The 17552-nt window shown below is 37.0% G+C and overlaps 1 protein-coding gene across 1 annotated transcript in view; it reads right to left on the reverse strand.

Moving 5' to 3' along the window:
- The window catches only part of ASAP2 (ArfGAP with SH3 domain, ankyrin repeat and PH domain 2), an 83980-nt gene that overhangs the window by 39095 nt on the left and 27333 nt on the right, over positions 1 to 17552 (reverse strand). Inside the window, exons 4-6 of the mRNA XM_057371568.1 lie at positions 12943 to 13017; positions 11336 to 11385; positions 2064 to 2193 (exon numbers count right to left, since the gene is read on the reverse strand). Coding sequence (XP_057227551.1) covers positions 2064 to 2193; positions 11336 to 11385; positions 12943 to 13017 — 255 coding nt within the window. The remainder of the gene's footprint in view (positions 1 to 2063; positions 2194 to 11335; positions 11386 to 12942; positions 13018 to 17552) is intronic.

Consider the following 17552-nt stretch of genomic DNA (forward strand, 5'->3'; position numbering starts at 1 on the left):
TAATTATTACTTTTGCAGGGTTTTTTAGCACTTTATTTTCAGTTATATTTCAATAAGTTTTAACAGTTGCAGATTTACAAGACCTAAAAGAAAATGCAGGAAAAGCTGACTTCAGTAGTTAATTACACAAATGGAATTCTTGTCACCACTGATTTTTGATATCCTGTGAGGATATTTCACTGTGATTTGTTCAAATTGTTAGAATATTCTGTATGGCTCCTAAGGAAAGCCTCTGTATATGACAGCATGAAAGGGTTTGTGTAGCACATTTAGGAACCCATCCTTAAGCCTAGCAGCGTATCTAAAAATGTGTCTCACTAGTTGTTAAATACATTGCTAAACAGATGTCATTAAGGAGGAAAGCAATTCACTAGAAAAAAGAAAAATAAGGCATTATTTTAACAGATTTTAAAATCTGCCTGCTGATTTTATAGCTTTCTTTATTGAATCCTCATACGTGACAGTAACAACAAATTACATTTTAGCAAGATTTTTCAAAGAATCTACTGTCAAGCACAAAACACGTGTAATTATTGTCCTTTTGCATAAGACACAGAGTCCATATTAAGYGGCAGCTCCTCCCCTGAATACCATAGGGTAAAATATGTCAGCCATGCAAGCAGAAGTACAGTTGGTCAAATATCAAAGTCCTTAACTGTCCATTTAATGACAACAAATATTAACACCAGCTTAGACACTGACCATCAAGCAAAGGAGTAAATGTCTTCTTAATGGTGCTCTAATGCATCTGGTCTTCCCCTTCCCACAGTACACCCTAAATACTTTAACTAAAGCAAACAACTAAAGTAAAGCCACATGCAAGTAGCAGCTTTCAATGTTGCAGCTTCTTATGCTGCAGGTGAATAAACAATAAGCCTAAATGTAGACATGTGCACTGGATAGTATTTAGTTACACCAATCACCTCTCCTGTTGATTTAACATGGAGCTTTAGGCATCTGGTATTCAGTTCACGGTCATAATTTATAGTGAACTAGTCTGTACTTATGATAAAACTTCTGACTTACTATCAAACCAAAACCAAAGTCCGCTTTTACAACTATTCAAAGGTAACAGTATAAACTTCTTTTCCTCAAAATCAAATGRAATAAGGATACACTTCAGCTATTGCACATTTTAGGTAATTTGATCCAGTTTCACAGATTTCACCCTGCACTATCACTGCAACTGACAAAAGTGAACTCTTCCTTTAYTGTGACACAGCAAGAGAGAATCATCTGTTCCTGGCTGTTTCTTAGGAAGGGTACAGATGGGCAATTAGCTGACAACATCCATATGTTTATTTGCTACTCAAATCCCTTTATCAATTTTGAACATTTTAGTCTGACTCTGTACAGGAATGTGAAGCTTTTCTCTTGAGTGTGTGCAGTTACTAAAAATTATATTCAGGGCAACTGCAGTTATGCTATGCTGGCATATGAGTCAAATCAGCTATCATCATCACAGTAAAAGCAGTAGAAACACCCATAGTGTATTTTTGGGCTAATGCATACTAAAAAAAACCACAGCAACTTGAATTCCCAACCACAGMACCAGACATATCCTTAAATGAATCGAACCAAAAATAGGCACATCAGATTGAACACACTGCAAAATCACAGAGATTTCAAAGTAGAAATATTCTGAAACAACTTGAAAGACAACTGGATTCCATCCTTAGCACTTTTTTCCTGCACCAGCCCAGCAGTGTGCTAGACTAGAGCCTCTCATAATAACACAACAGCTGTCAGCACAGGGAACAATTCAGAGAATGATCAAGGGCTTAAAATAACTTATAGTGAAGTAATAGTGTAAAGACTTTCTTATTACAATCTCTTAGTGTCYTATTGAGCTTTGCATTAATTTACCTGTTAAGTGAAGTTAGAAAATATCTAAATTCCCTGCAAATTTTATCAGGATAATAAAGAAAAGTGCTTTCACAAATGGAGTCAACAAATAACTTGACATTTCACTTTAATATCACAGCTGCTGTTAAATAACTGCATTTTTCAAAATTTTCCTAAAAACAGCAGCAGAACAATATGCATTTCACACTGAATCTTACCTCACACATCTGTAACTGGAAGAATCTTCTTTCTTTCTCCATCTCTTCTGCAATTTCAGCTCCACTTATTTCTGTACGAATCATCCCATGCAGCTTCGCATGCTCTTTTTTCTCCTTCTCTATTTTTGTACTATAAGGCAAAAAGAATCAGTCAATGAAGTGAGAAATCCACAGCCTCTCAGGAAATCAGATTATTCACAAAGTGTACTGACAGATGCGGAGCCAAACTCCTGTAGCTTTGCATATGACTTACTTCCAGATGACATTTCATTCGAAATTTGACAATGACTAAAGATCAGCAATGACATACAGTAGCTGAAATCTAATTAATCATCTGTTAAAATAATGTTCTGACAGATTTTCCAAAAGAAGACAATAAATGAGAAGAAGATACTAAGTTCTTTTTCCAAAGAAAGAAAATATAGAAAAAAATAATGAGTTTTAATTGAAAACATAGGGGGATGTTTAATCCCAACTGAGCAAACACTGGTTAACAAAGTTCAATTATGTCACCAGATTTATTGAGTCTTGCCTGTCATCAAGTCATCTTCTATATATACAGGGTTTCCTAAGCCAAAATCACAGTTGCTGTCTGTACTTGCTGCTGAGCCAGTTGGCACTGGGAATGTCGACCAGCCGGCTGTGTTACAGACTTCAAAGTCTGCTAGACCAGCTGTCCTAATTCCCTAAAAGTTTCCGTGAACGTTTTCCAAGAGCTCTGAATAAAGCAGGTTCTCCTGCAGAATATAAATGAATAACCAATGCCTGGCATATTCCCATGAGCACACTTCTGCATTTGTTAAAACTATTCTCCATATTATTCCTAAATGCAGTAGCATAATTTGACAACCCATTTAGACAAGCCTAATACAGAAAAAACAGATATTAAGGAAAGAAAATACATGAGTGCTCATGTATTTTGAAGTTTTTGAAGACTTTCAGTTTGCCCTCACACTGTTTAGAAGCTCAAAATTCTGCAAAGGTCTTCCTGAGGAAATGCTATATAGCTTTTGAACAAGAGGAAGCATTACACAGGAATACAGGAAGGACATCAAARGAACAAATAACACGAAACTGTCCTACCTCCTCTGGGATAGTCAAGTGTCTCTCAGCTCTCTCTCTGAAAAGATGACATGTCTCAAGTACTCTCTTAACCTGATGTTAACATTACCTAACAGCTTATGGGAAAACATCCTAGAAGGTCTAAGGACTTCCAATCAACAAAATGCTCTGTACTCATACTTCTCAAGAATGAGGAACTGCCTCCTATTACACCTCAAGCAGCAAGGGAAAACAAGAACTAATTCCATTAATCCCACCCCTCAACATTCCCACTGGGAAGCATTTTGAGCAGCAATTGAAAAAACCCCACTGTGCTCTCAGCACAGCCAGGCACAGYGGAGCCAGCCCTGTGCAGCATTCCAGCAGCCAGCACATCCAGCCAGCACTGTGCTCCTCCTCAGCCCATCACATTCTGCCAGATGCAGATGTTTGGAAGGAAGCTACTCTCCTTTGAAAGAAATATTCTGAAAACCTCCAGTCACCTGAATTAAAACCCAATTCCAGAATGTTCTGTTTGCATGAAAAATAGGTCTGTACTCCTACCCAATTACTGCCAATTACACCATTTTGTAGGCACAGAAAACAAGAGTCCAAACATAAGAATTAACCAGACAATATAAACTGGAAAGATAAAGCATTACAAAAAAAGAAAAAGTTAACAGAAAACTATAAATATGCACACACTCTGGAAGAGTTTACATTTGATCATACTTGATAGTTCTAAAACAGTCAAACCTCAGAGGAAAGATCCAGGATGCTTCAGTTCTCTCAGTTTCCACATTAGCCTAACAATTCTCAAGGCCAGAGAATCACTGACATGTGACCAGGTGTGTGAAGGCTAATAACTATCAATTAGTATTGTATAGTATTTTAATTGTTTACAGAGAACATTACTCAAACAAAAGATAATGAAACTACTTCCAAAATCTTAGGAGTTTTTTTAGCAAGTCATAAGGTATCTCTAAATGCTAGCTAAACCAAACAGCTATCACTGCCAAAGAGTCAAACATTATGCATTATATCACAGCATACATTGTATTCCTCCTAAAGAAAGCTAGATTTTGGYGAAAGAGTCCTTTCTGCTCTTTAAAGGGTAAGTCATAGTCCACAGGCAAAAAGACAGTTAAACCAAGATGAAAATATACTGACCTCTATCAAGCAATTCAGAGAAAGATATACTTGAAGCCATTTGATAGAACTTCAGCCTACAAAAACTCAAAAAGATACTTTACCAGAAACTCCAAATCATCCTTCAGTGATATATATCAGAGATACATGATGGTGCACTTCACATTTGCATTTCCTCATTATTTATGCTTTTAATATACAACTACACCTTCATCTTTGTAATTCAGAATTTATCCTGTAATTATACTGTAATTATACAGTAATATGCTACCTCTTATCTGACTGATACCACTGGACACTTTATYTCTAGGGAAACAAAGAAACCCGGTACAGCCATGTTGCACCTAAATGCTCTGAGTGCTAAAGGCTGGTTGTGTGTCCTATCCAAATGCAGGATCAACTCAGCTTCAAGTGTCACTCTGTTGTGACATTAACCAAATCCTTTTGGCAAAGACAGTCCTGTAACATAATACTGTGGGATTTCCAAATGTTGCAGGGTATTCAGGTTTTCCAGGCAGATAGATTAGCCCAAATTAATATGAAAATTGTGAAAGCTCTAAAAAATACCCTAGAAGCAACAAGAAAGCCACAAATGCTTTGTAATGCTGCTCTTTTTGAAGCTCATGCAGCACATGTCACATATAGAACTTGCTAACTAAGATTACAATCTTATCATGTCAGTCCATTTACAACACAGCTGCACATAACTAACATACAGTGAGCTCAGATGTATGTAACAGACAARCAAAGCTGAAATATAGGATGAAAAATTACAACAGAAAAGTTGAAGAGATACAAAGTGAACAGTCTCACCCATTCAGTTTCCATCATAGAACTATTTTTCAGCTCAAATTTGAAAAACAATAATCTTTCAATATAAATTATAATTTACATTTCACATAAATAAATTTTGTAACACAGATCATGGTATAAATAAACACCAAAGACTTGTATTTATTTTCTGCCAGCTAGTAAAGSTAAACAACCAGAGAACCCTGTGTACATGCAGCAGTAGTGAACTGACTGGCTGGGAAACAACTCTGTGATCCTTCCTCTCCTTCTCCATAAAGTATTAAGCCAGGCTGCGTCTGGGTATATACATGAGAAAACACAAAGACTGAAAATAGCATCTGGAAGGAGCACACTTGAATTGGTAGCACTCTGGAAAAAGGAGTGCTTCTGAAGGCTATATTGCTTGACAAAATAATATTAGACATTTTCATTTCAAATATCCTTTATTTGTCTAGTCTTCCTTTTCAGCATGACTCTAGACTCTTGCCCTCCAGCTTTTTGGTGAAAGAGCCTCCATTTTATTTCACCCTACTGCCTGTCAACACTGACAGTAAAGCATGTCTCTCCTATCACTGAAGTCCTCAACAGAGAAGTCATGTTTTCCTTTTGGAAATGCTGGAAAGGTTTTCCCTTTCACACATCCTGCTCTGGATGATAAAGGGAAAGTGTGCAGAAGAAGGAGTAAAATGTGCTTAAATATTTTCATCATTTCATCCRTAACATCTGCATATTTATTCAAAGACTTTTCCATTTAATTTGTACATAATCTCTTTCAAAATAAATATACTTCATATGAAATCTTAGACTTARTAGATTGTGGATGTGTTACCGGGACTTCAGTAAAGCTTCTGACTCTGTTTCCCATARGATTCTCCTGGAGAAACTGAATGTTCATGGCTTGAACAGGTGCACTGCTCACTGGGCAAAAAAACTGCCTGGAGAGCCAGCCCAGAGGATGGTGGTGAATGGAGTTACTCCAGCTGGTGGCTGGCCACAAGTGATATTCCCCAGACTTTGTGCTGGGGCCAGCCCTGATAAATATCTCTATGAATCACCTGGAAAAGGGGATTGAGTCCTCAGTAAGTCTTCAGATGACACTGAGCTGGGGGGGATTGTGGGTCTGCTAGAGGGTAGAAAGGCTCTTCTCTGGGAGATCTGGACAGGCAGCATCGATAGGCAAAGGCCAAGGATACAAAGTTCAGTAAGGTAAAGTGCCAGGCCCTGCTTTGGCTCACCACAACCCCAGGCAGAACTACAGGCTGGGGACAGAGTGGCTGGAAAGCTGCCTGTCAGAAAAGAACCTGGAGGTCCTGGTCAGGAGCCAGCTGAACACAAGCCAGCGTGTGCCCAGGTGRCCAAGAAGGCCAATGGCATCCTGGCTTATATCAGTAATAGTGTAATTTACAGGACCAGGGCAGTGATCATCCCCCTGTACTTGGCACTGGTGAGGCCACACCTCRAGTGCTGTGTCCAGTTCTGGGCCCCTCACTACAAAAAAAGACTTTGAGGTGCTGGAGCGAGTCCAGAAAAGGGCACCAGAACTGGTGAAGGGTGTGGAGCACAATTCTTATAGGGAGTGGCTGAGGCAGCTGAGATTCTTTAGGTTGTTGAAAAAGAGGCTCACAGGGACCTTGTAACTCTCTACAACTACCTGAACGGAGGTTGTAGTATGGAATTTCAGTTTCCTCTCCCATGTATCAAGCAATAGGACAAAAAAAAAACTGCCTCAAGTTGTGCCAGGGGAAGTTTAGATKGGATATTAGAAAAAGAATTCTTCCAGAAAAGGTGATCAAGCATTGGAACAGGCTGCCCAGGGGAGTGGTTGAGTCACYGCCCATGGAGGTCTTTAGATATATAGATGTGACACTTAGGGACACACTTTAGACCTGGACTTGGCAGTGTTAGGTTTATGGTTGAATGTGATGATTTTAAAGGCATTTTCCAACATAAATGATTGTATTATTCTATTCCATGATTCTATATTTAAGCTTCCTTGTCTATCACTTTAATTCTAAGTCACTATTTTCAAGCTGTGACCTGTAYTTTGTCTCATGTATGTGCTTAAACAGAAACAGCAGAAATATCTAGGATCTATCAATATCAACGATCTACTGAGTCGCTAGAGTTCTGAGGAAGTAAATTGAGAAAAGCTTGCAGCATTTTCAGATTAAACTTTTTCATATTAAAACATGAATTTACCAAGCTGGAAATATCATCACTTAAACACATAGCTATGCAGACATCTTAACAGATGACTGTATTTGACTTTGTTCATTTTTCCATTGACTGCAAATGGTTCAGAAACAAATCAACTATAGTTATTTCTAGATATGAGCACTTGCGTTTCTTCACATGTATTGCTAATGCCTGGATTTTAAAATGCTATAAGCACATTTAAACAACTTGTTCTCTTCACTCAGTTGTGCATAAGAGACCTCATGCCCAGTTTTTAAAAGGAGAATGGCAAAGGAGGAGAAGCAGCCAGCCTTCCTGGAATAGCTCATTAGTTTTCATTAAACCTTTAAATTTCATAGCATTAGCACAAGACTTATTAAAGAAGATTTCTAAAGGTAATAGGCATTTACAGGTACCAAAATAAGACAACTCCCTATTTAAAAATKAACATTTCTTTCTTTTCATGGAAATCAGGTTTTTGTCCAGAATACAGACATATTCAGCTAAAAACAAATTGTAAATAATATGCTTCAGTACATTTATAGTTCTAGTTCCTGTGCAAAATTGATACAGTCTTTACTTCCGAATCTACCACAACAGGACCGATTAAACTGAAGCACGTGGGTGAAATCTGGCTCAGCGCCTTGCTGAATCCAATCAGTCTGCTRGGAGAATGAGCAGTTTTTATGACATGTATACTCCTTCCCCATATGGTCCCCAGGCACGCCTGCCATTAATGTTTAAGTACATGGGGGAAAGCAACTGCCTCGTAACAAAAAGAGCCCAGTGGGAAGCAGCTCTCCCAAAGGACACGGACCAGTCCCGCTGCGCTGCTGTAGTGGCCAGCAGCATCCCCCAGCTCTTATGTGGGAAACAACAACTGTAACTGAGGTCCCAAGAGAAATGCACTGCTTTAAAGCTTTAAAAACATTTAAAAATCTTTATGGCTCCAACTGAGTCATGTGAATGATTGATGTGAGAAACAACAAATTATTTATAAATGTCACCTCAGGATAGTCCCAGTTTTTGATTGAGGTACATTTGCATGAAGCTACGGATTACTTGCTCCTCGTATTACCTTATTCAAGAGCAGTTCTAGGGTACAAAGAGATATGGATCCAGACTCCCTCAGTTACTCTAACTAAGGTGATCCAGAGGAAAATAATCTGAGAAGTTAGGTGGCTACAGGGCAATGCAGGTGCACAGTAATCAACAACGATGGATGGTGATCCAATGGAATAAGAATGGATCTTAACACCTCTCTCCCAAATAAGAACTAGATACATAGTAATTTTTAAACACACTTAATTACACAGAGAGGTTGAAGCAGCAGCTCAAAAGTTTTTATGGGACTAAAGCTAAGCAGGTGCCATTTTTTATTTAATTATATTTCTTCTCAAATAGGTCACACTTGGGTATATTTGCACCCAAGAGGTGCAAGTAAGACAGAGGATAAATAAGCTTATTTTTTTCCTTGTAAAGACAGCAATCAATATGAAGACTGCCACTTCCCCACAGACTACAAAAATAGCACTTCATTATATGGCATGTAGCTTCACCAGGAGTACTTGTGACTAGGAAATGCAGATGAATGATACGATGTAAAGCATATGATACAGAGGCATGTGCAGAAAAAGAGAAGCGTAACAGTCTTGAATGGTTTGTTAACCCAAAGGGACAAGAAAAAGAAAAAAAAATTTAAAAGGAAGAAATTTAAAAAGAGTTCTTCACATACTTGAAGAAATACCACTGGTAAAGACAGCTCACCAAGCACACACCTAGAATTGGTTTTAGGCACAACSCAAACAAGGAGTTGGGATTGTAACAGATTGAAACAGGCTGAGCAAATTTGTGGCTCCATCCACCATTCTGCTCTGGCAATACAAGCTGTAGGTGAGACTGAGGTTACCTCTCCCGATTCCTTTGTCCTTTTTATTAAAGCAAAGAGTGTGAAGATACCACAACAAAACCACCAAAATTCGCAATTAAGAATTCTTGAGGTGAGTCTGCATCCATCCACTGCTACAAAAACACACAGCTATAAGAAACTAGATCCATTTGGGACAGCCACAGAATGAAGAGTTATTTTCTTAAGAAACCTCAGCAGCATGTATAATAGCAGCCCAGAGAAACCTCACTGGTTTCCTATGTCCAAAAATTAGTATGAGGAAAAAACCTGACCTGAACAGATTCAGGCTCAAATTAATATTCTTATCCTAAATTCAAACTCACATCATTAAACGTCCCATCTTTAATTTGTAAAGACTAATCCTCCRTAATGACAGCTGGTAGCATCTCAGCTTATCCGGGAACTGATCTTATGCATGAGAGGTCTAACAAATTGCACAGCCCTACTGCAGGAGCAGAGGTCTCAGTGAAGTTCCAGTCTGAATTTAACTCTACAAAACCATGGAAAACCGGTTTATCCTTGGTATAAGCATCACAGCTTGCACTGAAAAACAATACTCCCTGACTAAAAACCTTAAGCCATGAAAAGAAATTTCTGCTGTTGCAGAACAGCCTGCAAAAAACAAAAAAGAGCAGCTCATTGTTTTAAAGGATTTTCTTGTGCACACAATTCCCAGGCTGCCTAACCTGAGTCTCAAGCACATGATCCTTTGGTCTTGATCAAAGTCAAGGAGTCCAACAGGCTGGACTAAGAGCTTAAAATTCTGGAATATTGATGTGGAGCCTTCATCTARCCACTTAAAAAAATAGAGCACTCAGCAATTGTACCAGCCYACAACTTAGAAATACCYGAAAAATGGTTCACRATCTGAAAGAATTTCCTGATGAATRTTYGCTACCCTTTGRGTTTTGCATGTTGAATAACCTGACATGCAAATGGCTTAGAAATGAGCATTGCCAAGGAGGCCTGTTTCATTTGTTAAAAAATCTTGCAGAAAATARAGGTAACTGCAAGTGGAGAAAGAAACCCATTTCAGAGCAAAACCCAAGTGTCTTAATTGAAAGTGAAGTCATAAAACAAGCTTTTTAAAGGATTGACAGTTGAAAGAAAAAAAATCTCATTATATGATACAAACAGCAATACATTCAATCCCACAGAGAGAAAGCATATTGTCAGCATCACATTTTCAGGTCCTGAATGACACAGCACACAGAGCAACATTTCCAACATGTATATAACCTCAAATGAGAACCCCCAAATACACAAATACATTTCTAAGGTTTTGGTTTTTTGGGTTTTTTTTTTTTTGGTTTTTTGTTGGTTTTTTTTTTTTTTTTTTTTTTTAAATTTCTGAAGTAGTTAACTAATCAAACAACTGAAAATATTCCTGGAGTTTTTTTTTTTAAATTTCTGAAGTAGTTAACTAATCAAACAACTGAAAATATTCCTGGAGTATCTGACTCTGAAACACCAGCTCTGAGCAATCTGACAATTGAGTACAAATCTTTACATCACTTCAACACACTCATCCTAGTTAATAATAGATCAGAAATGCTAAAAGCACTTGAGATCTTCGTCTAGTACTATAACTGGCAGAATAAATTATAGTACTGTTCTTTAAGGCCTGTCCTCAGAGACCAACTACTGCCATAGGCAATGACTAGAAATCTTAATTAGTTCAACAATCAATAACTGGTATGGCACCAATTGAGACTGCTCACTGGTACCAGGAACATAAAACATTGGAGCCATCACAACCTTCCATGGGTTTACAGCATCAGACCGAGGTTCATCTCAGTATTTCAGACTGCCTTATCATGAAAATCCAGCTACAGCTGGGCAGTTTCAAAAACCAAAAGTCACGCAGGTCGTCCTCACAATTTGATGCTAGAAAGCAATAATTGGACCATTCTCTGGTCCGGTGTTGAGCTTTTTGGCCCATTCAATTTATTCAGTTGGACATAAAATTTAATTTTTAATGAACTTATTTTATAGTTGTATAGTTGTTTATGTAGTGTAACTGGTAACTTCAAACAAGTGGCTTAATGTAAGTTGGGCTAGATCCATGATGTAACACTCAACTTAGAAGCCTCAGAGAGGTGCACATCCATTTCTACTATATGCTACACCTGCTGACAGGTTAAATAATAACCACTACAGATTTCAGCRCACTTCCCTCTAAAATAAAAATTTAAAATATACATACACTTTTGTTTCATAGTCCTTCCAAGCTTTATCAAAGGGTTTTTTCAGGTCCTGTCAAGAAAAGAGAAAAAATTACAGCCAGCAATTTACATTAAAAATACTGTGTATCTACAATGAAGACACATCTTCGCCATTTGCAGTGCCTACTACAATAAGGGATTTTCTTGTAGCTCACCAAAGGGTTGTGCTAAAGCAATCCTGCACATAGGAAAAACAATCTTGAACAGAGTATATATACATTCATGTTTTTAAAAGCTTCTCTAGGATGTTTTTTTACTGTGATTTTTACAGCTCCATTTTACTCCTTAAAAGGTATAACAAGATGATATCCCAAGACCATACTATGCAATTAATCAAGTAGATAGAATGATCAGAAAGTATCTCTACCTCTCCTGGAAAGAAGTCCTTATCCAAAGGCAGAGGTACTGCCTTCACTAAGAACTTGATTCATCCCACTAAAGTAAGAATTCAATTTTCTACTTAATGGGAACAATACAGGCCATATAGTTCAGCATAACTAATTCTGTGAGAATTCTGAAKTATTTATATTCCAAATTGCTATATCTTCTTCCCTCTGAACAAGGTAATTTGGATAAAATTACCTTAACAAGTTTTAAAGTTATTCCACTGATGTCTAAAAATGTAAGAGCTGAAATGCTGATGACTTTCAAGAGATCAGACAACTACAAAAAATGCTTTTAACTGTCAGACACTGGAAAAACTTTGCAACTATGGATTAGGAACTAATTCTAACATGTTAGTGATTTAAACCATTATGACATTAACTAAAGCAKCATTTGATTATATTTTCAAGTCAGCGGGGAAACAGTATATTGTAATACATGTATTTATTCTGACATAGAGAAGAACAAGAATGAAAAGTGGTAAGCAAACAACACAAAGATAATAAGCCTATTTTACTAAATAATCCATTTATCCTCCAGTAATTTACAGAAAGCATTTTTAGTCTATGTACATATTTTTCTCCTTCCTTCGATGTCCTAGAACAATAGTTGCCAGTCACTTCCTGTTTGCTCACTAGTAAACAAAACATAAACCAAGTAAGTTTGCTCGCCATAGGGTCTGAAATTTATTATAAACATATCATCATCTGAGTCCTAAATTGCTGGTTTTGAAATAGGAAATGTCCTTGGGACACAGACAAATAGATTTCAGCTTTTTTAAGAAAAATCCCATGCTCATTCAGTCTAATGTGTGTTTCTTAATAATCTGTACAGTTCTAGGTAAGTTCAGAATGCTAAAAATATACTAATAATAATCCTTTAAAATATAGTACTACCCAGCTAAGTAAATACCTAAATCTTACACCTCTTTCTCTGCTTATCTTCTCTATCTCRGGCCTGGTTTTAAAGCTTCTCAAATGCTGTTTTGTATACACAGTCGAGAACACATGGTATGTCAAACCACAAACAGAAGGGATGACTCGATTCACGAAAATAAACAAAAAAACAAAYAAAACCCCCAAATAAACCAATRAGCTAATACATTGRGTATCCTAYGCCTTCCAACATGTGAGATTAATACATTCACTGAATGTATCTGTTACCCCAACAACAATCCTATACATAAATAGGAAGAAAAACATACCCCTTTTACACCTTTCAAATCTCCCTTCAGCAAACTGTCCAATGGAAAAGTGATTATGTTGTTCATATTCTGAATCTGTAACAAGAAAATTACAYCAAAAGTTAATACATTTAGACACAGAACATAAACTGTCTTAATACACACATTTCAGAAAGTTGCACAAAGAAARCTTACATATATTTTCCTATCCCTGCCTTATGAAGATGTTAATCAGCACAGCCAGTAATCAAAGATGAAAGCAACACGAGTTAATGAAAGTCACTCTGGAAACACTATAACCCAAGCCAGCAGGAAACCTCCAGCATTACTGCTGATTATAAATACCTCATCCAACAGTGACTGTAAAATGAGACCACTCATTTTTACATTGCCTTATTTCCCTGTTTAAACTATCATACTATTTTTTAGTAATTTTAAGTTTGAGTGTATTTTTATATTAACCTTGTTTATTTTACAGCCTCTTCAGACCTATTCCATAAAACGTATCTGCTACTATCCCAATAGATGGCATCTTATTCTGACAGAAGGTATAAAGACAAAGAATGCTGGCCTGTAAAACAGCCACCCTTCCAATATTTTCCATTTATTTTTAAAAAGCAATACATCTATCTTATTTATCTCATGTGAACTTTGAAAGAAGAATTTTATGAGGTCTTTAGTATGTAAGTAATTTAAAAGAAAATAAGTACTTCAAGAAGATAAAAATAATTTCAAAGTAAGACAATGGTAAAATAAACTTTTAGATAAGTTTCAGCAAGTTAATATTTTTATAAGGAAAAGGAACAAAGAAAGACTAGGAATTAGACAGCTAGGAAAAGATTGCATGTCCACTCCTTCATGATTCAGGAAAAATATTCAAGGTATGGGCCATAATGTCTAGGCAGAGAGTTTAAACTGTATCAATTCAAATAGATTGGTTGCTCTGAGGAGCAAAACCCAGAATATTTTAGAATAACATGATGAGAAAAAAAATCTAAATAACTTTTGCACCAGTTCAGTGGAAGTTGCCCTTGGATGAGTTTCTTTTTGTCTTTGATATTTTTCAATGTTCTTTTAAAGTGTGATTTTTTTCAAGAAGTTTTGAAATTCCTATATGAATATGGATTTCAAATGTTCAAATTACAGAAAGAACTTTGTATCATCTAGGAACAAATGCTTCTRCTTCTTCAGGAATAATCTCAGGGACATGGAAGTTCCTTTTAGCATAACCCATATAGAGAAAAAACAATAGTAAAATCTCAAGAAAAAAGTGTTTCTAATTATGGATGCTTCAGTTTCTCCAGAATTGAAAAATACAAAATATTATCACCCTGTAGTTACTTGGTGGCCTCACTAAAACAGAGTCAGTGCTGTGTAACAGCTGTTACTAAAATAAACAAGCAACACCCCCCCAAGTCCCCATCTTTCCTCCTCAAAGAAACTACYTCACTGCATTTGCTTGAAATTTCAGCCAGCAGTGAAAGGCAAAGGGAACCCTCATTAATTTTAAAAGTTACACAGGTTGTCTCTGCATGGGAAGACTGAAGAAATATAGAAAATCAGGTCTTTAGAACTCTTAACACAGATCACATTTCCCCTCCTCCATCCTGTATTTTCTACTCCCCAGCAARCTGCAGGACTCAATCACAGCCCTTCAGAATTAACAAGATAAATTTCAGCTCTGTGTTGGTGGGGTTTTTTAAAAGTACTTCCTGTAAAAATTGAATGAGCAACACGTACACACACTCAGCTGGCAGTGCTGGAAACCATCCACCTCCTAAGTCCTCAGCAGTACTACCACATGCRCACATCAACAAAACCATTCTCAAAAGTAATAAAATTGTATATCACAGATACAAGAGATAAATGAAAAGGTTTAAACTACATAAAATCTAGRTAAAAAACTCAAAAACTTCTAGACGTTTTAAGTGCACATCCAGAGTGATCATCCAGGTGGAAAAGAAGAAGAGGTCTCTTCAAAAGTATCATCCCATGCAAAGCTTTCTATTTTGTTATTCTATTTTATGAGTATGATGCAGTCAAATGTCTGACTTAAGGATCAATACTTTCATAGCCTCCATGTAATTAATCTTCAAATTCAGTRAACAGAAATAAAGAACAAAGTATTTCTCAACAGCAGACTCAGACAATTGTTTTTGCCTCAGAAAAGAAAAAGTATCTGAAGTATTATCCCAGATATACTCACGTAAACATCAATCAGACTCCAAAACAATTACAGATATTTGCTAGAATTTCACACCATAAGACCTGGAGTCCAAAGCAACTTAAAAAAAAAAGGATAAAAAACTCTACATTCTTTTCAAAGGTTTAGAGAATGTTTGCCTATTCAAATTGATTCCTTCTGTGTGTTATCACCTATAMATTACTATCAGTCTATTGTATTCCCTATGCTCCTATTTTATTTGTAACAAAAGTAAACATATATAATGCATGAACTTGTCATTATTAACCTAGTTAGATGAATCATACTCCCTCATWCTCAAAAGTCAGCAAGCAATAAGATGAAAGATCTTACATGTTTTTCCCCTCTTTCTTGAGAAGCTTAAGCTAAACTATCTAAAAATATAGACCCATTTTTGGCACGCAGAGAAGGATTAATATGCTGCAGCTCCTATTCTGTGTGCAGGGTACAAGGAGCTAGAACGTATGCAATGGCCTTTACATTTTGACTRCTTTATAATTTAAAACACTCTTTAAAAAAATATACACAAAGGTGCAGGAAARCTTCACAGAAATTAAAGTCATCCTATCTCAGAGAAACACAAGCAAATTCCATATGTTTAAAAAAAAAAAAGAAAGGAAAGAAAATAGTTGACCTCATTTCCACTTCCAACTTTGCTGCTTTGGYACTTGCGGTTTTCCTCTGACAGTTTCCAACAAAATGACAGGGTAAAAAATTAAAACTTCCTAAGTTGGAGAAGGGTCAGAGAAGAAGAAGAAATGGCAGGGGAGAGAACATATAAACAAAGTATGTTGCTGCCAGAAGTGCTGGTAGAGACAACAAGAAAGCCAACATTTGTGAAGGGGAAAGATGTTCAAGTGGTTTAAGGGCCTATGGCTAAACATTTAAATTTGCCATTTSCCAGCCCAGCCCTCCTGATTACTTTAAAGTTAAGCTCTTTTCCATAAGAGTTTGGATACTGGTGAATGCAATATTTCTATAGGTTTTGTTTTCTAAATCCAAGCAGAAAGGAAAAAAAAAATAAAAAGCCTTTTCAGTATACTTCAGAAGTTAAATACTTTTCCTGACATGCAGAACTTATAACTTTTTCAGTTTATAAACTAAAATTCAGACAGTTGAACAGTACGATATGTCTCCYATTGCTATTACTAAACTTTAGCTGCAGTCTCGTACCTGGCTGTGGGCTCCTCAACCATCATCAATGAGCTCAGGTGTGCAGGTAATGGCAGTACTGCCWGCTGCAAATCATTGTTTTCTTTTTTAAATGGCCAATGCTGTTGGATTTAGTAGTTTCCAAGAACTTTCCTAGTGATGTGAGCATAGTGGGACAAGGCAAAGCAACACTGCAGGGAGCAAGTGGAAATCAGAACATCCACTATAGATGAGACATTGTTTGTCTAAACTTTAAGCTTTAGCATGCAACTCCCAAGAGTTTGGCAAAAYGTGTAACAAAGATTGGTGGCACAAGCTTTCACCTTCACACAAGGACACAATCCTGCCCTCCCACCGTCCTCACTCCCCCTGCCCTGCAGCACAGGTGTGGCTGAGCTGGGACAGCACCCACCACCCATTATGCCACAGGGAAAATACCTCCAGCAAAACAGGTGCTGAGCACTGCTAAGGGCTCACATGGAGCTGCTGGCAAGCTGCGGGGAAAATGCCTTCACACAAGATACCAAGTACAGCCACCATGTACTACCTAGAAACAGCCCTGTTGCCACCACCAATACACAAATTACAGGCTGGAAACGTCTCTATTAGGAAGTATTTCACAGGAAATCTGAAAAGCAAAAAACAAAGAGTTGCAAAAGCAAAGGAAGGAAGAGACTTGCAGTTATTCTAGTCTTTCTTCCTTGCCAGTGGAGAATTCCTGGTTACACATTTTCTAACCTAGGTTAAAAGACCTAAGAGGTAGGCTTCTATCACTTTGCCAGGGACACTTCACCTAATATTTTCAGAGTGAGATGCCATTTAAAAGCAATTTACTATTTTTCTCCTTCACAATCACAGTTGCCCATGAAGCAAACCATGCACTTAAAATTCTTCTAAATTTTCTTCATGAATCAACCTATTGAAGCCCTAATCATGTTCTGTAACTGTCCTCTGAATTTCCTCCAGCTGGATCAATAMCCTTTAGCAAAATAATAAAGCTGTGATACCAGGTGGAGCTGAAACCTATGCTGCTAAGGAGGAATTATTATATCTTGGTTTATATCTTTACAAGCATAAATCAAACAGTATTCTTTTTTTTTCTCTCATCATTTGCCAAGTTTTCCCCAAGTGTACTGGTGAGAAACAGAAAACCTACAACTGAAATAATTAAGTTCCACGTATATTACTCCAATCTCAAATATGTATACCTGTAGAGTTTTTCATGGGCTTAACAGAGTCCTTCTAAACAAAAATATGCTTGTGAAGGTTCAGGCAT

Source organism: Malurus melanocephalus, unplaced genomic scaffold, assembly GCF_030028575.1.
Source record: "Malurus melanocephalus ecotype Western Australia unplaced genomic scaffold, MMel_1.1 scaffold_6, whole genome shotgun sequence".
Taxonomy (NCBI): domain Eukaryota; kingdom Metazoa; phylum Chordata; class Aves; order Passeriformes; family Maluridae; genus Malurus; species Malurus melanocephalus.